General features: G+C 45.0%; 1 protein-coding gene across 1 annotated transcript in view; it reads right to left on the bottom strand.

Moving 5' to 3' along the window:
* FBXW8 (F-box and WD repeat domain containing 8) overlaps window positions 1–4,228 on the bottom strand; it is a 120,882-nt gene extending 116,654 nt beyond the window's left edge. The window contains exon 1 of the mRNA XM_068562326.1: window positions 3,816–4,228. Within this exon, the coding sequence (XP_068418427.1) occupies window positions 3,816–4,136 (321 nt within the window). The 5' untranslated portion in view covers window positions 4,137–4,228. The remainder of the gene's footprint in view (window positions 1–3,815) is intronic.
* Window positions 4,229–24,763: the final 20,535 nt, after the last annotated feature.

Here is a 24,763-nt window from a genome sequence, read left to right on the forward strand (position 1 = left end):
TCTCAGGAGTCACCCACAGATCAAAGGGTTCTTGGGAAGACATAAGGCAAAGACCACAAACTCATGGCCCAAGGCAAATCTAGTCGAAGGAGAGGCGGCGTTTTCTATTAACAAAAACTAAAAGTGGGAAGAGTTTTTGTGGTAGATTGTTATATTAACTAGTCCCCTAATTTGTTTATGCCTCTCTGTGTTCAAGCATTTGGGTATCTGACTCTGGGTGTGGCCATATGAATTGCTTTGGTCAATGAGACAATAACAAACATGACCTAGGCAGAGACTTCAAAAGCCCTTGGGGGCTGGGACTTGCCTTTTTGCTGCTCTCATAACTCTGGTAAGGTCCACCCAGGGCTAACGTGCTGGAAGATGAGACACATAATCCAGACACACACACACAACCAGAAGCGGAGCTGCCTCGCTGACAGGAGTTAACCTCAGACAGGTACATGAGCCCACTCATGCCCAGCCCAACTGCCACTCTGCAAGATGGTGAGCTAAATAAATCTTGGTTGTCTTAAGCCAAAGTTTTGGGGGTTTTTTGTAGCAAAAACTGATAGAGCCCACATAAAAATACATAATTGCAATTTGGGGGCAAAAAACCCTAAAGACTCTGCAACACCAGGACCACATTCCTACACGGCAACAAGCAGCTGAACTGGGCAGAGGCTCTCGCTTTTAGCCCAGCCACAGCTTACATTTTCCAATTCATCACTATCATCTCATCCATGCTAGGGTCACATTCAGTTGCCATATGTAGTCTCAGTTGGGTGGTGGTATATTTATGGCAAAGAAGAAAGTGAAATACTATATTCCACATACTCCAGTTACTATGAAAAGTGAAAAAACCAGTACAACCACTTTGGAAAACGGTCATTATCTACTAAGGCTGAACATACACATATCTTGTAACCCGGCAATTCCACTCCTAAGCAAATACCCAAGAAGAGTGTGTACATACGTTCCAAAAGATGTACAAAATGTTCACAGCAGCACTATTCCTGACAGCCCCAAACTGGCTATCAACAAACTAGTTATCAACAATGCCTATCAACAGTAGAATTAGTAAGATGTGGCATATTCATAGGGATAAATCTCATACATAATGCTATGCACAAGAACCCAAAAGTATGTGCTGTATGATTCTACTTATATAGTTCAAAATCAGATAAAATTAAAATAAGATGTTAGAAGTCAGGTGAGTGGTTACCCTTGGGTGGAATGGCACACATAGGGATTCTGACAAGCTGGTAATGCTGTTCTGTAACCTGGGTGCTGTTTACATTGATGTGTACACTCTTGGAAATACATCAAGATGTACATTTATGGTTGGTACACTTCAATAGAGAGGTTGCCTTTTTTTTAATTTTTAAAAAGTGGGGAAACAAGACCAAGAGGAGGGCTGTGCTTCAAGAAAAAATGGTTAAGTATTTTTCTTTAGGGGTATTGTGAAGACAATATCTACACCGTTATGTTTACTACTAAATGTGACAAAAAGAACGGTAGCTGTTATGAAACAAATTATTACAAAAGTATGGCTGGAATCTGAAGACACAACACCTGATGAACTAAGAAAAAAAGGATCAAATGAGTAACATGTAGCCTACTTCATTCATTTGCATTTCCTCCCTGCCCTCTGTGGGCTTTGGGACTTACAACCCCTGAAATACCTTTTCTATAAAGGCTGCCATCATTTCTCAGACTGAAGATACTGGGTGGGTCCCTTAAAACAATTACTTTCCTAAACCTCATCTGTCATATGGGGCTAATGCTGTCCACTGGAGAGGGTCATTGGGAGAACTGAAGAAGACAACGTCTCTAAACCCTGACAAGACAATACCAAGGAGACAAACAAGTAAGCATGCAATGAATTATTATTACTTTATTTTTTATTTATAGCAGTGTCACGGATGATTGCTAAGTACAAAAAACAAACAAAAAAACAAAACCACTAGCGGTGCCCCAAAGTTTGGATGCTCCTCACAGTAGTTTAGAGCCTAGCAGAACCTAATGTGCTGATTCCAAAGGGAGCAGAAGGGATCAAGGGCATATACTCCAGGGCAGGCTTTTTCTCACTATAAATGAAACAGATTCTGAAGTCCCTTGGATCCTCCAGCAGGCAGGCCGTTTCCATTTTTAGGATACTTCAGTTAGGGCTCCACTATTTTTGGTATCAATGCCTGTGCCTCAGGAATGTTAGGACAAGAAAGACTAAGGAATCAAGACATCAAACCAAAATAAGCTGTACAGCTGAGAACAATGTCTCAAACTCACCTGATCATCCCAATCACCAGGTTTCTGGGCCCCTCCTCTAGAAACTGATGCAGCAGGGCTGGGAAGGGCCAGAACCTAGATTTTAATAAGGCTTAATGTGATTGTTACAGCAAGTCAAGTTTAGGGAACTCCTACCTGGTGAAATTTAAAGTCCAACAGATCTGAATCCAAATTCAATCCCAAGAACTTGCAGCTGGGTAACCCTGGGCAAATTACAGAAAACCTGCATTTCCTCCTTTGTAAAATGAGACTGATAATACCTACCTCCCAGGATTGTTGTGACTCCTGAATACAATGCCACTTTCACTGGGGAGGATGTGCGAGGCCCCAAATGTGCATTTGTCCTAATAATCCACATTCCTGTTTCTCTTTACCCCCAGAGCTGGTCTTGCCTCAGCCTACAAGTTTACTTTTGTGGGGATAACTTCTGTGTAGATCTGGACTGGCCTGAACAGCTTATCAGGTGCTAAGTCACCTTCCCAAGGCATTGAAAAATTTAATTTTTACATGTCAGACTTCTTCAGTGATGACCCGCTTCTTACAGAAGCACGCATGACGCCAATATGAATTTTCATATATAAGAATTAACACATTAAATGAGAACGCTTATAACACACACATACACACACAAAAAAAGGTTATATCTAACCTTAGAGATAGGCAGAGCACAGAACCAGAAACTTTGTGAAATCTTATAGCTACTAATGTTATTTAAATATAACTACATATTATGTTGAATAAGCCATTTCTTCTGGAAACAGCTTAGCAATTACAGAATTACTCCCAATTGAGAAGCCATAGACGCTGCCTTTGAGCCCAACTTAAGTCATTAAAACCTGCTGCCTTTTTCCAACTCTTAAACATGAATGTGTTTCAGGTGATCTTGATTGTGCCAACTTTGTGAAAGAGGCTTTTTTTTTTAAAGAGAGAGGGTTCCTGTCTTCCTCCAGATTCTGGAAGGGATTCATACCCCACAAAATGGGCACTATGATTAGCATGGAGGTTCTTATCGAAAGTTTTTTTTCTGCTTTAACTGAAGTGATACATGAACAGTTAGAAAAACTTGAATTGTACAAACACTATATAGAGAAAAGTTAAAATTCCTTCCTAACCACGTCGTGAGTTCTCCTCCCCAAAGGCAACCTTGTTAAAAGTTTAGGAACCCTTCTGGATCAGGATTTCTCGGTCTCATACTTGCTGACATTTTAGGCCAAATAATTTTTTGTGGGTGCTGTCCTGTGCATTGTAGAATGTTCATGAGCATTCCTGGCCTCTAACCACTAGACGCTTGCAGCGAACACACCTCCGCCCCAATTGTGGCATCCAAAAATGTCTGCAGACACTGCCAAAACGGGGGACAAAATCGCCCCCAGCTGGGAACCACACCTTCCAGAGATACTCAATGCACGCACACACACAGGGGTGTGTACCTCTACTCATTCCCCCACCCCCACACTGGCGGCACACAGTTACTTTCCAACTCATTAGGCGGTCTGTACCGGGGCGACGGCCAGCCCGTGCCTCGGCGGGAGGCGACGGCCACTCACCAGGTCCCGGATGAGCTGGTCCACCAGCTGCTCCCCGCCGCCGGCAGCCTCGCGGGCCGGAGGGGAGCGGGAACGGCTCGCCGCCTCCTGCCTCTCGGCCCGGGTCGCCCGCGCCGCCGGGGGCCGCCCCGCGCCCTCCAAAAGGCCCTGGGCCAGCGCCAGGTACCCCGAGGCCTGCTGCTCGCCGCGCCCAGGGACCACCTCGGGCCGCCGCGGCCGCCGCTCGGTAGCCTCAGGCCGCCGCCGCTTCCTCAGCGCCTGGGCCTGCGCCAGCTCCTCCTGCCAGCGCCGGCGGAACTCGTCCAGACTGTGGTCGTCCATCGCCGCCGCTCCCGGCCCGCCGCGTCCCCCTCGGCCCACCAGGTGCCACGGGACGGTCCCTCCGCGGGAAGTGTCCGCCGCCGGCGGAAACCGCCGCCGCTGCCGCGCTCTGGTTCCGGGTGGGCTGCCCCGCCCCGCCCCGCCCCGCCCCGCCCCGCCCCCAGTGCGTCCCTCCGGCTGTCCCTGGCACTGTGGCTTGCGGCAACCCAGGCCGGGGTCTGTGCCCTGCCCCCGCCCCCAGCTTCTCAACTTTCCGCTTGTGGCTTTTGCCAAGCGCAGACTGTGCGCCAAGCCCTGTTTTTTCATTCAAACATGCATTGAGCAACTACTATGTCAGGCGCTGAGAATTCAGTATTTGAATCTGCAGCAACAAAAATAATCTCTTCCCTCTTGGGGTTTGCATTCAAGTGAGGGGTTGGGAAGGAGGAGGCGTTCAACAAACGAATATGAACGTTTGAATCCGTGGGAGGCGTTATGAAGAAGCTAAAACAAGATAAGGTAATAAAACAAGGCGAGGGACGGGGATGGGCGGATTACTTTTAGAAGGATGGTCAGAGAATGGACTGTCTGATATGTCATGTGAACTAAAAGCTAAATGAGGAGAGAAACCAGCCATGGGAAGATCAGATCTCAGAAGAGATCTTTCCAGAAGGAACTGCAAGTGAGAGGGCTATGAGATTGGAAAGAAAGAGGCATACAATAGCATACCAGCTTCTAAGGGCTTTGTATCTGTTGTTCGCTCCTCAGGGACTTTTATCCCCACCTTGACCTGGTTAACTCTTACACATCTTTCATATCTCAGTTCTCCTCCCAAACCCCACCCCCGCAAATCAGGTCTCCCTGCTATTCATTCTTAACTGCATCCCATACTTATAGCACAGAACACAGTTTGTAATTTTATATCTGTGTGATGTCTTACTAACATCTCCCTTCCCTACTGGACTGTCAGTTCTTAGCTTGGAGGCCAGTGATTAATAGGAGCTCAATAAATATTTACTTAATAACAACCCTTAAAGTGAGAACTACTGTCTCCACTTTACAGATAAATAGCCACAAATCACACAGCTGGTAATTTGCAGACCCAGGATTCCAATCCTCTTTCTTACTCCATACCTGACCTATTAATTATCAGAATCATAGAGCCCACACATCTAAACCAGCTAGGAACCATTTGGCGGCACCTCTGGTTACTCTGTGTGTGTGTGTGTGTGTGTGTGTGTGTGTGTGTCTGTTTTCAAATTCAGTGGTATCACCAGCATGGTTGTTGACAGCCTGGGTGCCAGAGTTGGATCTAGGTGGGAATCCCAGCACCTTCATTTACTCACATCCTCTTTCTTCCAGCAATTCCGCTTCTAGGAATTTATCCAAGAGAAGAAAATTGAGGAGTTCAAAGAAGACCTTCAAGCAGGTTCACTGAAGCATTGTTTATAGTGCTAAATATCAGAAGCAATCTAAGTAGTTGACAATAGGGCATTGGTTAACTAAGTTATGCTCCATTAGAATGTAAGAAAGATCCTAACTGGCTTGTCAGCTTCATGAGAGCAGAGACCTGATCTGTTTGTTCTTTGCTATGTCTTCAGTGCTCAAAACAGTGTCTGGCACATAGTACTACAAATAATGAATGAGTAAATGGAAAACTGTGCAGCTATTAAATTACATTGGAGAAGAAAACTTAACTATGTGAAAATTATTCACAATATAGCAAAGTCAGGATACATAACTGTATGTATGGCATGATCCCAGTGATGTCTCTTAAAGAGAGTATATGCATTAAGAAGAATATACACCCAAATCTTACCAAAAGAGATCTCTAGAGAGAACAGAATTATGGGTGATTTAGTGTTCTTTATCTTTATCTGTATATTATAATTTGCTACAATAAATGTTGTCCCAGCCTGAGTTCCTCCAGAAAGCAGAGCCTGAGACCTAGGCTTGCAGGCAGCTAGTTATTTGTAGGAGTGATTCCAGAGAAGAAGCGTGGGAGACCGAGAAAACTGAAACAGGGAAGGAGGAACAGCTAATCCAAAGAGCATTCTTGAGTTGGTCCTGTTCTGGGCAACTTACACTCAATCTCACTGGGACCTTCTAAGGAGCCTTGAAGATTGTCCTCCCAAGAAATAAGAGCTGGAAGGGAACATTTATCCACTGGCTCATCCTCCGTTAGAGAAAGGTTAAACAATGGGTTTTTTCATAATCTTTCACTTCCAGGTTGAAGATAAGTAAACAGATTCCCATGGATGTCCCACACCAAGGCAGTGAAGAGACGCTGGGGCAAAAAGCAAGAGATACTCTACACAACTAACAGGAGGGACTGTCAGGCACAAGTCAGTCGCTACAGCCAGGGCTAAAGTAAATGGCAAATCAAGAGGATGTAGTGTAGGGCATTAGAAGTGCCCAGTAAGTATTTTTAGTTATAAAGATAAAATGAACTATTTTCCCCCCCAAACACTCAGCTAACATCCCACTTCATTCTAGATGCTTTCCATATGAATTCCAAAGATCAAACTTGTTTTTGTTTATCTGCTTGTGGGTCAGAAGGCAAATAAGGCTCTTTTTATATCTCTAGGACTTATGGAGCGTCTAATACTTGAAAAGCAAACTAGAAAAAGTTTTAAATGCCTAATTTTGATGGTCAAAAAGTCAGTTTCCTCTTGCCCCTTTAAAAGAATTTTAAGGGGCAGAGGGGGCAGGCTAATGGGGCCATTAGTCACCCAGGGAAAATGAAAAAAGAGGGGAGAAAAATGCTAAGAGGAAGGGAAATACTGTCCTTTTCTCAGTATTGCCTACCATTCACTAAGAATATTATGTTGATTTTATATCTTCCCAATAAAATAGGAAATTCCTGGGCCTCCATATCCTCAAATGAAAAATAAAGGTAAAGGGCTTCCCTGGTGGTGCAGTGGTTAAGAATCCGCCTGCCAATGCAGGGGACACGGGTTTGAGCCCTGGTCCGGGAAGATCCCGCATGCCGCGGAGCAACTAAGCCCGTGCGCCACAACTACTGAGCCTGCGCTCTAGAGCCCGCGACCCACAACTACTGAACCCGCGTGCCACAACTACTGAAGCCCACGTGCCTAGAGCCCATGCTCTGCAACAAGAGAATCCACCACAATGAGAAGCCCACGCACCGCAACGAAGAATAGCCCCTGCTCGCCGCAAGTAGAGAAAGCCCACGTGCAGCAACGAAGACCCAACGCAGCCAAAAATAAATAAAATAAATAAATTTATTAAAAAAATAAAGGTAAAGATATCTCCCCTTTAGAGTAAGGCTGGTAAGATGCCATAAAATGAGCCATATGCTAGCATCCGTAAGGCACATAGCAGGCATTCTATGAATGATCGTTATGATCCACATTAACATGGTCTTGGCAGTTAGAGATTATGTCTAACCTATCCTCTGTACGTCTAGTGTTCTATGAGCCCCACCTTTTCCCCTATCAAGAGTGTTCCTTGCAAGTCCAATCCATTAGAGATCTTTGGTTGCAAGCAACAGATATCAAATCTCGATACCTCAAGCGTAAAGTAATCGAACTCGGAGAAATAAAGGAAAAGAGGAATGACTAGACCCTTAGAATGCCCAGAACCAGATCAGATTCAGAGATGTCATTATAGGAAATCCTGAACCATCCGTTCTGGTTGCACTCACCACCTGTCTTCCGTGTTCTGGGATTCAAAATCCCAGAGCAGGAGCTCTCAGAGTGTGACCCTTGGACCAGCATCACCTGGGGACTCCTTACGAATGCAAACCCTCAGGCCAGACTACTGAATAAGATACTGTGATGCAACCCTAGCAACCTGTGCTTTAACAGTCCCTCCAGGTGACTCTGATGCACAATCCAGTTTGAGAACCGCCATCCCAGAGGATCACTGGAGTGGCCTAGTTTGGGTCACATTCCAGGCCCTGACTAAGGAGCGGGGACTACAGTGGGCTGGATTTCCAGGACCGTATGAAGTGAGGCAGCAGAGTTCCCCAAAACAGCAGAAGGGGGAAGGGATACTGGACCAGGCTAAAACATCTGCAAGGCTGTCATAGGAAGGAGGCTCTGGGAAGTCAGTCTTAATGCTTCCCATGCCTGCACACCTCCTCTGCCCATGGTCGAGATGTTGTACGCTCCCCTCCAAACCCCAGCTCTGCCGGAGCCCCAGAAAGATGGCTGAAAAATGGCCATCACCCTTCCCCAAGTACCTCCTGCCTCACTGCTCCTCCTCAGACCACTCATATGCTGGACTACAGGGGTTCAAGAACTTCTTCACTGCAGAGTCAGGGAGGTCTCAAAAAAGTAGTTACAGTGGGGGACAGGCGCAAAGATCATTAACTTGCTCTCATGTACAAGGTAAGAGGTTTTATCAGTTCCCACGGCTGCTGTAACAAATTAATAACACACAAACAAACTAAGTGACTTAAAAACAACACGCAATTATTCTTTTACAGTTCTAGAAGCCAGACGTCCAAGATCCATTGCACGGGGCTGAAATCAAGGTGCTGGCAGGGCCCTGCTTTCTCAGAGGCTTGAGAGGAGAATCTGTTTTCTTAACCTTTTCCAGCTTCTAGAACGTGCACTCCTTGCGTTCCTTGGCTCGTGGCTTCTTCCTCCATCTTCAAAGCCAGCAGGGTAGCGTCTTCCTTCTGCCGTCGCACTGCCTTCCACCTCTGTGTTCAGATCTCCCTCTGCCTCCCTCTTGTAACGATTCCTGTGATTACATAAGGCCCACCTGGGGAATCCAGGCTCCTCTCCCCATCTCAAGATCCTTAATTTACTCTTTTTTTTTTTTTTTTGGCCACTGCAGAGCATGCAGGATCTTAGTTCCCCAACCAGGGATGGAACCTGTGCCCCCTGCAGTGGAAGTGAAGAGTCTTAACCATTGGCCCGCCAGGGAAGTCCCTCAAGATCCTTAATTTAGTCACATCAGCAAAAACCTTTTTGCCATCTAAGGTAGCATTCCAAGGTGCCAGAGATTAGGACCTGGCTATCTTTGGGGGGCCATTGTTCAGCCTACCACAGAAGGCCTTCAGTGACCATAGACTCAAATGCCTTCAGGTGACTCCATGAAATCAAAATGAGGCAAGTAGAGCAGGTATGGACAGCGGCAAATGGAGTGTGGATGCCCATCTAGAGGGGAAACCGAAACTCTGCTCTAGACACCGTTGGATCTTAATCCAAATCTTCTAAAACCCAGTATCTTGATTTTTAATGACTAGCAACAAATTCTGATTTTTAAAGAATAAAGATTTTTATTAAAAGTGTAAATTGCATTCAGTAGCCTCCAAATCCCAACGGTAGTTCATTCTTGAGCAATCCATCAATTAGGACAAAGCTCCCTTCCACTTACCATTAAGATACCTCTTTAGCTCTTGTGAGCAGCTTGAGGAATGACACCTCATTTGGGGCCACTAATGAGTGAAGAACACCAGGAGACTCACATGAAACTAATAGAAATAATTGTGACTTCAAAGTATAGTGTTTAGAAACATTAACAAAAACATCAGAATTTTACAAGCAGCCATTTCGCATATCACTATGACCCTGGTGTATTCATCGCTATAGGCATTATTGCCCTTTGTTGCTGTTTTATGCCTTCATAAATAGCAAAATATAAAATTCCTTGGGGAACAACTGTGGTCTTAAAGAAAAACTATCTATAGCAGGAAACAATTTGCTTGTTCTTGAGAATTCTCCCATCAATAATTCCATTTTTTAAAATGTTGCACAGACGGAATTCAGTGTCAGCTGCCAGTTACAGACTTAATCACTTAAAAGGAGGTTGTCCCGGGCTTCCCTGCTGGCACAGTGGTTGAGAATCTGCCTGCCAATGCAGCGGACACGGGTTCGAGCCCTGGTCTGGGAGGATCCCACATGCCGCGGAGCAACTAGGCCCGTGAGCCGCAATTACTGAGCCTGCGCGTCTGGAGCCTGTGCTCAGCAACAAGAGAGGCCGCGCTAGTGAGAGGCCCGCGCACCGCGATGAGGAGTGGCCCCCGCTTGCCGCAACTAGAGAAAGCCCTTGCACAGAAACGAAGACCCAACTCAGCCATAAATAAATAAATAAATAATAAAAATAAAGGAATTCCTTTTAAAAAAAAAAAAAAAAGGAGGTTGTCCCATATGGACACCAGTCCCCGTATCTGTTTCTCTCTCCTCAGTCTCCTCTTGTTTTTATTGAAGCCCTCACCCCTTTCACCTCCCCAGCCCGGTTCCAAAGCCCCTCCCTCCATAGGTGTTACTCTCCCCAGGGTTCTATCCCTGGGTCCCTTTTATTTGTCTTGAAAATTCAGCCCCACCTGAGGCTCATCAGAGACGCTCTGTTAATGGAGGTGGCCATGGTTTGGGGGCTCTCACTCCAGCTTAGACTCTGAGACTCCAAGAGCTGATTTCCTTGCCTGCCTACTTAAGAAGCAACACACCAAGGCAAGCTTGGGTTTTTCCTGGAGCCGTTCCAGTCTGGGTTCACAGGAACAGATTCTTGTTAGCATGACTTTGACCCTGACTCCGTTAAGACAAGAACACTGACATCGTTTCTTCAATTCTGAATCCTCCCTCCCAACTTGTTGCTCTGCAACCCCGACCAAGTGTTTCCGATCTCAGCAAATGACGCCACTACCCTGACGCTGCAGCCAAGAAGCTGGTTGTCCCTCTCCCCTTCCTCTCACATCGGCAAGTCCTGACAGTTCTACCTTCACAATATATCTTGAGTCTGTCTGCTTCTCTCCACCTCCCCTGCCACCATCCTGGTCCAAAATTACTGATGCCCAGTTAAATTGGAATTTCAGATAGACAATGATTTATTTTTTTTTTTAGTATAAGTATGCCTATGCAAAATTTGAATTTCAGATAAGCAAAGAATAACTTTTTAGTATAAGTGTGTCCTATGCAATCTGTGGGACATACTTATATTTTAAAAAAAATTATTTGCTTATCTGAAATTCCAATTTAACTAGGTGCCCTTTGTTTTTATTTGTTAAATCTGACAGCCCAAAGTCCAAGACACCATCATCACACCTGGAGTATCTCCTCACTGGTCTCCCTACCTCCACTCTGGCTCCTGGCAATGAATAAAAACCGACAGAGAGCTTTTGAAAAAGTGAATCATGGACTTCCCTGGCGGTCCAGTGCTTAAGACTCCGTACTTCCAATGCAGGGGGCGTGGGTTCGATACCTGGTTGGAGAACTAAGATCCCCCATGCCCTGCAGCGAGGCCAAAAAAAAGAAAAAGAAAAAGTGAATCAGATCAGCACACTCCCCTGTTGAAAACACCTCAAGGTGCCTCACCTGTTCTTGAAATAACAAATCCATTTTTAAAAACAGCTTTATTGAGATAAAATTCACATACTGTACAATTCACCCATTTAAAATGCACAATTCGGGAATTCCCTGGCGGTCCAATGGTTAGGACTCGGTGCTTTCACTGATGGGGCCCAGGTTCAGTCCCTGATCAGGGAACTAAGATCCCACAAGCTGAGCGGCACAGCCAAAAAATAATAATAAAATAAAATAAAGTGCACAATTCGATGGCTTTTAGAATATTCACAGATACACGTAACCATCACCACATTTTAGAACAACACCACCCAAAAAAAATACCCCACTCCCTTTAACCATCACCCCTAATCCTCTCCTGGGCAACCACAATTCTATTTTCTGTATAGATTTCTCTATTCTGCACAGTTCATAGAAATGGAATCATATGATATATGGTCTTATGTGACTGGCTTCTTTCACTTAGCATAGTGTTTTCAAGGTTCATTCATGTTGTAGCATGTGTCAGTACTCATTCGTTTTTATGGCTGAATAACATTCCATTGTATGAATGGAACACATTTTGATTATCCATTCATCCACTGATGGGCATCTGGGTCCTTTCCACCTTTTGGCTCTACAAATAACACTGTTATGAACATTCATGTACAGGTTTTTATGTAGTTGTGCTTTATTTTCTCTGGGGTATATACTGAAGAGTGCAATTGCTGCATTACATCATTTTTTTTTTTTTGGATTACATCATTTTTAATCATGTTGAATCATTTGAGGAACTGCCACACAATTTTTTCAAATTGGCTGTGTCACTTTACATCCCCACCAGCAGTGTATGAGGGTTCAATGTATATTTTACACCTTCCCATTCAAACCTATCTGTGGCCTGAAGAAGCAAGCCGTTTTCTACCTTGCGGGGCCTTTGCACACACTTCTGTTGTCCTAAAATACTCTTCCCACGTCACTCCTCAGTGCAGCTGACCCCATCCACCCTTTAGTTCTCAACTTACGTGGGACCTCCTCAGACAAGCCATCCCTAAGTGCCTCATCTAAGTAATGCATCCACACACAATTTTCTCCATCACTGAAACTGACCCTTACCTTAACAGTTAACTTGTTTTCATTATTATTTACTTGTTTGTGTGTCTCCCCCATTAGAATGTAGCCTCCCTGAGGGTGGGCCCATCTCTATCTTGTTCATCCTTGTGTTCTCAGCTTGGTTCCTAGAATGTGCTAGATAATTGTTAGTTAGTTGGTTGGTTGGTTGGTTGGATGAATGAATGAATGACCGAACGACCAAACGAATGAATCCATGGGTGATGAAGCTAAGAGAAGGCAGAAGGTGTTTCTGAGGTTTGTGACCACACATAGTAGATGCTCAATAAATATTTGTGTTACTGATGAGGCTGCAAGTAATAAAGATATGCACAACTACACACACACACACACACACACACACAAAACGTAAGAGAAAGATGAATTCACTCCTTTAAGAAAGAAGTGAGGGATGTCATTGAAAGTCACAAATCTGAACACGAGTGCTCATATAGGAGAAAGAAAGGGTTGCTTGGTCTGTTCCACTTTGCAATCTGCTGAAGACATGCATCTCCTCTCCTTTCTGTTTTATAGAAAAATCACTCTGAGCACTTTGGAACTCTAATTACAGGTGACACACAAATGGAAAGAAAAATAGGAAATCAAACAATTGAGCCAATAAGTTGCAATTTATATGGGCACTTAATAGCAGCAAAATGCCCTAAGCCACTCAGAATTTCCTCAAAGCACTTTGCAGATGGACATCACAGGAGCTGTTGTGAGAATGAAGTCGAGAATGTCTAAAATGTGCCTGAGTTCCTTGGTGACATGTCAGTGCTATGAATCTTAATGTCCATTTTCACAATATTTCTCCAAGGTCAATGCCACGTAAGACTTTCTGAAGTCTGACTCTAGCTCACCTCTGTAGTCTGATTTCTCAACACTTTCCCTCAGTCTCTAAGCTCTAATCATCTCAATCTCTTAGAGCTTTCTGCCCCATCATGCTCCTATCCCCTCTCACCTGCGTCTGCCTAACTCCTACCAGGTTTCATTTTAGAGGTCACCTCCTCCAAGAAACCTTCCTTTCCTTTTTCCTTCTCCAGGCTGGGTTAGATTCTGTATTAGTTAAGATTCTTAGGTTGACTTCTGATTCTGCAGGTAAAAAGCTTTGAAGTCTCCACTCTGTCCTAACAACAAGTGAAAAGCTGAACAGACTGAAAAATCATCAACTCTTCTCGGATCCATAAGAGAAGTGAAGATGGAGCAAACCACTGCCCCCAAGACTGGTGAAACAGGTGAATACAGGGAGTCCAGCTTACTGAAGCAGAGGCTCACAAGCAGAACAGTGCTGGGGTAGGAAAATCGGAGCTGTAGTTGATGAATGGCCTGAGGTTCAGTGTGCACAAGTCTGAGAGTTAAAAGCTCCAGGGGACCCAGTCACAGTGGGGCCCCACACTTTCCTGAGGTTTTCCTCCAGAAGCTCCACCAAGTTCTCACAGTAAATATCAGAGAAAAGTCCCCTCATAGTTCCAGCAGGGAGACAGGAAATGAACCATTTTGAAATACACCGAGTATTCTGTTCTTCTTAACCAGGCCTGCCCTTAGGAGAAACTAGTAAACCAGAGGGTAACCTGCTAGGGTATTTTCAGAACCTAACTGACTTGGAGGAAGGGAAATGTCCAAATCCAGTCACCTCCAGCCTCCACATGGGAGAAGGGAAAAAAAAGAGAAAGGATGTAAATTACTAATATCAGAAATGAAAGAGGGGATAGCACTACAGATCCCATGGACATTAAAAGGATAATAAAAGAATATTATAAACAACTCTATGCCCACAAATTTGATAACTTGGATGAGAACCCACACAAGAAGAAATAGATGATCTGAATAGGCTTACATCTACTGAAGAAATTGAATCAGTAGTTAATAACCTTCTAAAACAGAAAGCACCAGGCCCAGATGGGCTCACTAGTGACTTCTATCAAGCATTTAAGGAATAAATTACACAAATTCTCCACAATCTATTTCAGAGGATAGAAGCAGAGGAAATACTTCCTAACTCATTCTATGAGGCCTGCATTACCCTAATACCCTAACAAAGACATTATCAGAAAACTACAGACTAATATCGCTCATGAAGATAGATGAACATAGATGCAAATAGTCTCAGCAAAATATTAGCAAATCAAATCCACCAATGAATAAAAAGAATTATATACCATGACTGTGATATTGTGACTTTTAAGACAGACATATCAATATAATTGGTCATTCGGATGACCAAATATATTTCTCACACGTATTTGGTTTTTCTCTTTGGTTCGTGGCTCACAGCTCCCAAAACCTTTGGAATTTCCTAAGTTTTGAGAATGGTCAAGTTATCTTTTGTTATGCTAATGAGGTGACTTTTGGAAAGCACCTAAGGATGGGCTGGTTGCCCATAGAACCAACCATGTGATTAGAGGGTTGGAACTTTCAGTTCTACCCCCCTGACCTCTAGGTTAGGGAGACGGTCTGGAGATTTGATTCGATCACCAATGGCCAATGATTTCACCAATCATGACTATGCAATCAAGCCTCCATAAAAATCCAAAAGGATGGGGTTTGGAGAGCTTCTGGATTGGTGAACATGTGGAGATGTGGGGAGAGTGATGAGCCTGGAGAGGGCATACTCTCTCCCCTCATACCTTGCCCTGTGCATCTCTTCCATCTGGCTGGTCCTGAGTTATATCCTTTCGTAATAAACCAATAACACGTTTCTGAGTTCTGTGAGCCACTCTAGCAAATTAATCAAACCTGAGGAGGAGGTCGTGGGAACCTCTGATTTAAAGCCCAGTGGGTCAGAAGTACAAGTAACAACCCAGGCTTTCGACTGGCATCTGAACTAAGGTGGGGGGCAGTCTTGTAGGACTGAACCCTTAACCTGTAGACTCTGATGCTCTCTCCAGGTAGAGAGCATCAGAGTTGACTTGAATCGCAGGACACCCTGCTGGTGTCTGGATAATTGCTTGTTGGTGGGGGGAACCCTCCCCACCAATGTTAGAACTGGATCCAGGAACCCAAAAGAATGACCAAGTAGGATTTATCCCAGCTATGCACGGCTGGTTCAATACTCAAAAATCAATTAAGGCAATTCATCACATCAGCAGGCTAAAAAAGAAAAATCTAATGATTATGTCAATAGATGCAGAAAAAGCATTTGACAAAATCTAGCACCCATTCATGATAAAACCTCTCAGTAAAATAAGAAAAGAGGGGAACTTCCTCAAGTTGATAAAGAATATCTACCAAAAAACCCTATAGCTAACATCATACTTAATGGTGAGAAACTAGAAGCTTTCCAACTAAGATTAGGAACAAGGCAAAGATATCCCCTCTTACCACTCCTTTTCATCATACTGGAAGATTCTTAGGTTGACAGAAACAGAAACCCAACTTAAAATGACTTTAGGTAAAAAGAGAATCTATTTTTGCTCTGGGAAGTTCAAGGGTAAAGTAAACTCAGGCTTCAGATCTCTTACTGTTGGTTCTCCCCCGCCTTCCTCCTTCTCTCTCTCTCTTCCTCCTCCTCCTCCTTCTTCTTCTCTCTCTCTCTTCCTCCTTCTCTCTCCCTCTTTTTCTCTGTTGGCCTCACTTTCTTCTACTGCAGTTGGGGATAAGCATTCCTGGAACATTAGGTGGCATAAAGGAAAGAGAATCAACTTAACACATGTACTAAAATCCCTGACTCCATCTAGTACAGAATCTGGGGACAACTGGTAGGCAGAGTGTTGAGGAAAGAGGAAGCCCAAAGACTTTGGCTGCTGTCCTAACACATCCAGGAGCTAGCTCTGTGATCTTGGGCAAGTCACCTGACCTCTATCATTTCCACTTTCCTCATCAGCAAAATATAAAAAATAACCCAGGCCATCAGTTTTCACACTTTAACGAGCATCAGAAACACAGTGGGTGGGACCCTACACCACAGTGCCTGACTGACTGGTCTAGTTAAAGCTGGAGAATTTGCACTGCCAATAAATTTTCAGACGATCCTATCTATTGCTGCTGGGCCAGGGACACACACTTTGAGATGATTTCTGGGGACTTTTCAAATCTGAGAGTCTATGGATCTAAAAGCTGTGGGGATAAGCAAAGGAAAAGATTAAGAACGATAAAAGGTTTTTAGATTTGGAATCATGATTGTATGAGGGTGTTTTGTTGCTGTTGATTTGATTTTTTTTTTTTTACTGTGCTAAAATATATATAACATTGGGACTTCCCTGGTGGCGCAGTGGTTAAGAATCCGCCTGCCAATGCAGGGGACACGGGTTCGATCCCTGGTCCGGGAAGATCCCACATGCCGAGGAACATCTAAGCCTGGGCGCCACAACTACTGAGGCTGAACGCTGCAACTACTGAAGTCTGTGCGCCTAGAGCCCATGCTCCACGACAAGAGAAGCCACTGCAATGAGAAGCCCACGCACCGCAACGATGAGTAGCCCCAGCTCGCGGCAAGTAGATAAAGCCTGCGCGCAGCAACAAAGACCCAAAGCAGCCAAAAAAAAAAAAAAAAAAAAAAAAAAAAAAAAATATATATATATATATATATATATATATATATATATATATATATATCATAAAATTTACCATCTTAACCATTTTTTTTTGGCTGAGCCACGTGGCTTGCAGGACCTTAATTCCCTGACCAGGGACCCCAGGCCCCAGCAGTGAGAGTGCCAATTCCTAACCACTGGACCGCCAGGGAATTTCCCCATCTTAACCATTTTTAAGTGTACAATTTAGTGGCATTAAGTACATTCACACTGTTGTAACCATGACCACCATCCATCTTCAGAACTTTTTCATCAACCCCCAAATGAAACTCTGTATCCATGAAACACTAAATACCCACCTCCTCTCCCCCCAGCCCCTGGCAACCACCATTCTACTGTCTGTCTCTGTGGGTTTGACTACTCTAGAAACCTCATATAAGTGGAATCATACTGTATTTGTCCTTTTGTGTACGGCTTATTTCACTTAGCATGTCTTCAAGACTCATTCACTTTGTGGCGTGTATCAGAATTTCCTTCCTCTTCAAGGCTGAATAATATTTCCTTGTATGGATAGACCACATTTTGTTTACCCATTCAGCCATCCATAGTATAGTTGTCTTTACTATGTGTCAGGACTTTCATTTCAACAAAGGTGGAAGATTTAACATGGTTATTGTAGGGTTTCCCAGGAAGCCAATCTGAGATGGAGATTAGCATACAGGGGTTTGTTAGGGACACCCTTGGGATTGCCACCTAGGGAAGGGAGGAGAAAGAAGCAGGACTGTGCACAGGGAGAAGTTGAACTATGATGTGGTCCCCATGACAGACAGCTCTGTACCTTAGTCATTTTCCCTCTCTTTATGTCTGTGTCCAAATTTTCCTCCTCTTATGAGGACAGCAGTCATTGGATTTGGACACACCCTAATCCTGTGTGACCTTGTCTTAACTTGTTTACATGTGCAAAGACTCTATCTTCAAATAAGGTCACATTCACAGCTTCCAGATGGAGACAAACTTTGGAGGACACTATTCAACCCAGTACACATGTGATATCTGGAGCTGTGGCAGCCATCTTGCAGCCATGAGGCAATAAGCCTGAGGACCAAAACCAAAATACTGAGGACTGTGGAGCAGAAGCAAAGACATAGCCTGATTCTTAATGAAATAAATGTACCACAAACCCAACCCTGAGTTTGTCTTCCTCCAGACCAGGGGTTGACATACTTTTTCTGTAAAGGGCAAGATAATAATATTTTACCATTTGCAGGCCATATGATTTCTGTTGCAACTATTCAACTCTGCTGTTGCAGCAGAAATGAAGCCAGAAATAATATGTAAATGAATGAGCATGACTGTATTCCAATAAAATTATTACAAAAACAGGCAGCAGACCGATTGGCTCACATACCATAGTTTGCCAATTTCTGCTCTGGACTCATTGTCAAGTAAACAATAAAAACTCTTATGATTTAAGTCTCCACCAAATGTATACCACCTGCTATATCTAGGACAGGGTTTCCCACACTTGGCACTATTGACCTTTTAGGCTAGATAATTCTTTGCTGTCTGTGCATTGTAGACTGTTAAGTGGCATCCCAAGCTTCTACCCATTAGATGCTAGTAGCACCCTTCAGTTTTGACAACCAGAAAACATCTCCAGACTTTGCCAAATATCTCCTGGGGAGCAAAACTGTCCTTAGTTGAGAACCACTGATCTAGAGTAAATAGCTAGAAATGTAATCACCAGGTCATAGGGCATGTGAATTTCCAATTTTTCCAGGTCTGCCAAATTGTTCTCTAGTATTTATCCTCTTATCAGTATAATTTCAAGTCTAGTGATTCACTTGTTTAAACTAAACTCAGTTGCCTACAATAAAGTGATTATTGCCTGAGCAAAGGACAATATGTCTGAATTTTCACAGCAGGAGTACAAGTTTAAATTTATTTATTTTATTTATTTTTTGCCTGCGTTGGGTCTTCATTGCTGCGCGTGGGCTTTCTCTAGTTGCGGCGAGCGGGGGCTACTCTTTGTTGCGGTGCGCGGGCTTCTCATTGTGGTGGCTTCTCTTTGTTGCGGAGCATGGGTTCTAGGCATGTGGGCTTCAGTAGCTGTAGCCCGCAGGCTCAACAGTTGTGGCTCGTGGGCTCTAGAGTGCAGGCTCAGCAGTTGTGGCGCACGGGCTTAGCTGCTCCGCTGCATGTGGGATCTTCCTGGACCAGGGCTCGAACCCGTGTCCCCTGCATTGGCAGGCAGATTCTAAACTACTGCGCCACCAGGGAAGCCCCATGGGAGTACACGTTTAATCAGCCCTATCTCCTGTGACTCCAGTAATCAAGGAATTAGGTTTTATTTAAGTGAGCTTTACCCTTTACACTTAAAGTATTGATGAGACTATAATTATGGGCTGGTTAATCTTTTCTCTCCTGCTGTGGACATTCGTCTGCTGTTTTCTCTTTACTTACAACAAAAATATCCTTAAGGGAGAAGTAGCAAATAAATAATTAGGAGAGCCCTGGAGGAATTACCCCGTCTTTCCAGGTATTAGAGGGTTAAATAGGATAAATGTGAGAGATGAGCACCATGCAACTCTGGCTCTATTGAATGCAAGGGACTTTCCTAGGAATAACTGTGATGTAATTGAATATTGGACTATTGGACTCACTGAAATATTAATCCTCTTGTTTTCCCAATGGGTTTGGGTCATGGTCCCTGTTCTGTTTCTTAAGTGGATGCTTAATAATCCTGATACATCAACAAGGGCCATAACAAATATTTATTGAGTGCCAAGCACTTTGCTGAACGCTTGATACATTCTTTCTTTTTTTTTTTTAAATTAATTAATTAATTAATTTTTGGCTGTGTTGGGTCTTCGTTTCTGTGCGAGGGCTTTCTCCACTTGCGGCGAGCGGGGGCCACTCTTCATCGCGGTGCATGGGCCTCTTACTGTCGCGGCCTCCCCCGTTGCGGAGCACGGGGCTCCAGATGCTCCAGATGCGCAGGCTCAGTAGTTGTGGCTCACGGGCTTAGTTGCTCCGCGGCATGTGGGATCTTCCCAGACCAGGGCTCGAACCCGTGTCCCCTGCATTGGCAGGCAGATTCTTAACCACTGCGCCACCAGGGAAGCCCAACATTCTTTCTTTTAATCCTCACAACAACCCAATGAGGTAGGTGTTTTGATTATTATTCCCATTTTACAGATGGGAAAGTGGGGGCTCAGAGAGATGAAAATTATGCCCAAGGCAGGGCCCAACATTGCATGATGGGGCTAGAGTTCAAACCCAGGTTTCTCTGGCACAGGGTGTCAAACCACTGTGCTATAACTCTGATTTAGATTCAAGAACTCTGTTGTTCGCCAGGCCAACTCCTGGCATCAAATCTGGCCCTGGCATTAATACATGGCTTCAGGAAACACAGCTGTTTGGAGGAGGCAACAGCTGTTCATTCATTTATCACTTCACCAAGCTACACGAATTAAAACACCGTAAGGTAAGGCTCAGTTGGTCTCCAACACCAGGATAGGTTATTATTGATTTAATTAAAGAAAAGAAATACCACCCATCCACCCCCAATACACATACACTTCCTGCTAGAAACACTTGAGTTTTGATTTCTGTAGAAGCTAAAGGAATGATTTGCGGCAAAATTTTTTTAATGTTATTGATAACAATTCTATGTACATCACCATGCATGTCTGAAAGTGGGAAAGACAAATCAGGATGCTTACCATTCACTCAGTCTTTCCTTCTTTCCTTCCCTCCCTCTTTCTTTCTTCCTTTCTTCCTCCCTTCCTTTCTTCCTTGCTTTCTTTCTTTCTTCCTTTTGACAAATATTTACCGAACACTTGCCATGAGCTAAGCCCAGTTTTAAGCACTGGGGTACCATAGGAAGTCTTCATGGACTAGAAAAATCTATTTTATTTCTTTATAAGAGAGAGGCTGCACATCCTTGCAATTGGTATGGAAAGTTTTCTCTGAATAAATGTATCAACTGGATTTCATGAACTATTTCTCAAAATAATCCCCTTAAACTCCTCCTCCCTTAAAGATCTCCAACAGGACATGAAGGAGGAGGAAGGGAAACAGATGAACAGTCCTAGAAAAATATCCAGGCACGTGCTCGGCAGTAAAAGTGGCCATAGGCCTTTCTCACCTTCTGAGATGGCCCACACTCTGTCTGGGGAGCGTGTTTCTCTCTAAATAAATCCACTTCTTACCTATCACTTTGTTTCTCACTGAATTCTTTCTGTGATGAGACATCAGGCACATGAGCTTCATTAAGTCCTGAAACCAGGTGTGTGATCCCAGTTGGAAAACCGTGGGTTTTGGCCGGGTTTGAGTCCTGGCATGTGGGTTCAAGTCCCAATCTGAGGTGCACAGTTTCAGAATCAGTAAGGCCTAAAAGCAAATAAAGCAAGCTAAAAGAGAAAAAATAATGGGGGATGGGGAGGAAAAAGAAAAGAAAAAAAAAAGTGGCCATAGTCTGGTGAATATCTGCTTCTAGCTTCCCTTTTAGGGCATTTTTTTCCCTCTCACTCCCTCTGTATTAGGGCTGCCATAACAAAGCATTACAGACTGGGGGGCCTAAACATCAGAAAGTTATTTTCTCACAGTTCTGGAGGCCAGAAGTCCAAGATCAAGGTGTCAGCAGGGTGGGTTTTATCTGAGGCCTCTCTTCTTGGCTTGCAGATGGCCATGTACCCGTGGTGTCTCTCCCTCTTCTTCTAAGACCAGACATATTGGATTTGGGCCCAGCTCTAATGACCTCATTTTAACTTAATTACCTCTTTAAAGGCCTTGTCTCCAAATACAGTCACATTCTGAGGTCCTGGGGCTTAGGACTTCCGCACAGGAATTTTAGGGGGACACAGTTCAGCCCATAACAGCCTCCCTCCCCCCCTCTTCCTAAGTCCCCAGTGGTGACATAATGCTAAAGAGCATTAACTCTGGGGCCAGACAGCTGTATGACCTTGGTCAAATTATTGAAATGCTCTGCCTCAGTTTGCTCATCCAAAATAAAGGACTGATAATCATACCTGTCCTATTACATAGGGTCGTTAAATGAGTTGATACATCTAAGGCACTTAGAACAGTGCCTGGCACAGGGTAAGCACCATTAAGTGTTTATTAAACGTGAAAATCAAAAATGCATTTTTACTAAAGTGTTAGGAGAGTGTTACATGTCAGTCTCCCAAAGAATTTGCTTTTTCTAGACAATACTCAACATCAGTGACAGAATCGCCAGTTCACAATAGGGGAACCATATATATTTGAGGGTGCAGGCCTTCCAACATTCTTCAAAGCACACTGTTTAGCGAGTGCATGATCTACTATAAAATAGTAACAGTAGCCAACATTTATTAAATGCTCACGGTGTGCTGGGCACCGTGCTCAGGGCTTCCTGGTATGATCTTATTTATGAGGTAGGTACTATTGAAGTAGGTACTATTATTCCCAATTTACAGCCGAGGAAATGGAGGCTCCAAAAAGCCTCATCTCAAGGCCAAGTTCCCCAGTTAGTGAATGGGGAACTTGGTGGGCCCACTCTAAGGTGAGCCAATTTAGGGACTGACTGTCACCTGCAGTGTTGGGGGGAGAGAAGGAGGTCTTCTCTTCTCCCCCACTTTTCCATCACCCCCTCCTCTCCCTCTGCTGAATGACACGTCCCCAGTCCCCACGGCCAAGGCTGCACTCTCTCTGCTACAGAAAACGTCCAAGCTGCCGGGACCCGACCCAGCGGCACCTCACGAGCCCAGCATTTTGAGGGGCAGGCTTCCAAACAGGGTAATAATCGTCCCATTAAAATTAATGTCCATGAAGTGAGCCGTTAAAAGCGTGCAGATTAAAACGGGGGGGGGTGGTGAGGGAGTTGTTCATTTTAAATCCAAAGGGCTTTTTAAATAGACACTGTATCTTCATTCTTGGAACACTATACTGGGCAATGGATCAGGTCCCCTCTGAAAAGACTAGGGGGGATTAAGGAGGTGAGTCCCAGGAGAATGGGGAAGTGGTTCTGGCCAGAAGCAAAGGGAACCAAGGTTTATCCAGGGCCCGCTGCTTGCCAGGTGCTTGGCACACATTTCTCTCATTTAATCTCTGCCCCGATCCTAGGAGGGAGGTATTATTATTCCCAGATTACAGGGGGCAGTATAAAACCATGGTTAAGAGTTTAAAGCCTGCGGCAGACTGCCCTAATTTAGATCCAGGTTTATTCCTCATTAACTCTGTGATCTCCCGGCAAGAGACCTTACCTCCCTGTGCCTCAGTTTCCTCATCTGTAAAACAGGATAGTAACAGCACACTCTCACCACCCTAGAACGTGGAAACTCACTTTAGGCAGTGTAGACAGGGGCCTTAGCCCAGTAACCTACACAGAAGGCACTCAGTAAGTGTTGACCATTATTAAATAGGAGAATTGGGGCTGGGTGGATCTAGAGAGCCACCAAGATCACAGAGCACAGCTGGGATCTGAGCCCTGACCATGCTGCAGGTCAAGGGGAAATCTCTCTATGATAAATCCAGACCCAAACTAAGTTCATAGTCTTGAAGAATCTTTTCCAAGTGACCAAAGGACTCCTCAGGCCTTGGCAACACCCCGCCCGTGGGAAGAAGAGGATCAGAGCTGCCTCATCAGGACCTAGAAGGCTGGCTTGGAGCCACCTCCAGGCTCCCCCTGTTTTCTGAATCCCCATGGATTCAAGATGGGTGAAGGTCTCATTCTCCTCCAAAGAATCCTGAGAGTCCCTTCACCCATCTGTACCTTCACCAGCATGGGCAGTTCCAGATTTTCTAGTCTGGAGGGTCATAGGGGCAGTTCTCGGATTGGAAAAAAAAAAAAAAAAAAAAAGGAGCTAAAATTCCCTGCCGGCGGCCCCCATCCCCGACCCCGCCGACCCCTTAGAGTCGCCATTGCGCGTTAAATCGGGATCACTGCTAGAAACTAACCCCTGCAGGAAAGTAATAGTGACAAAGCAAGCAGACAAAAATAAGTTTCCTTCTGGAAAACCCCTTGTGAGGGTCTTTCGGGCGGAGGCGCGGTGTACCGGGAACAGCCGAGACTAAGGGCCGACCCCCTAACCCTCTCCCCGCCTCCATCAAGGTTTCTAGCGGCGCTGCGGGCGCTTAAGGGTCTGGCAGCCTATCTCAGATGGGGGTGGGGTTGTGCGTCGGGTGTGCTCCTATCCGCAGCCTACAGGTGCGGAGTCAGACCTGAAAGTAGGCAAGTTGGGTTGAATCCGGCCCTCTCATTAGATTTTGAATCGACCCACCTCCCCCAAACCAAACAATAGCTTCGGAACATTTTCTGAATAATGCAGCCGAATTCGATATCGGCTTCATCCAAAACGGCAAACAAGCCTGCCCCCCCTCGCCAAATCGGAATTGGAGCTGAATTCAGGAAAAAGAGAAGGAGAAAACCTCCCCCGGCGCTCCACGCCTCCGCGAGGGTCTCCTGCGACCCCTGAAGCCAGAGGCCCAAGCGGCCGGTCGCCTTCAGGCGTCCCAGCGCCCCACGCTCCCCTTCTCCCAGCCCGCGCGCCCCCTCACTGCCGGCGCCACTAGGGTTAAAAGTTACCTCTCGGTTTCTTCTGCCTGCAGCCCCCCCCCCCCGGGGCCGGATGATGTAACCCCCCTCCCCGCGCCCTCCCCGCCCCCTCCACCATGTGACACTTTAATTAATAATAGCGCCGTCAGCACAACAAACGCACAACACAAGGAGAAACTTGGTGTCCAGGGGAGGCCCTCGGCGACTGGAGCGCGGCGGAGGCAGGCGCAGAGGCCGAGGCAGAGGAGGCGAGGGGCGGCCCGACGCGGG

The sequence above is a fragment of the Eschrichtius robustus genome, chromosome 14 (assembly GCF_028021215.1).
Source record: "Eschrichtius robustus isolate mEscRob2 chromosome 14, mEscRob2.pri, whole genome shotgun sequence".
Taxonomy (NCBI): Eukaryota; Metazoa; Chordata; class Mammalia; order Artiodactyla; family Eschrichtiidae; genus Eschrichtius; species Eschrichtius robustus.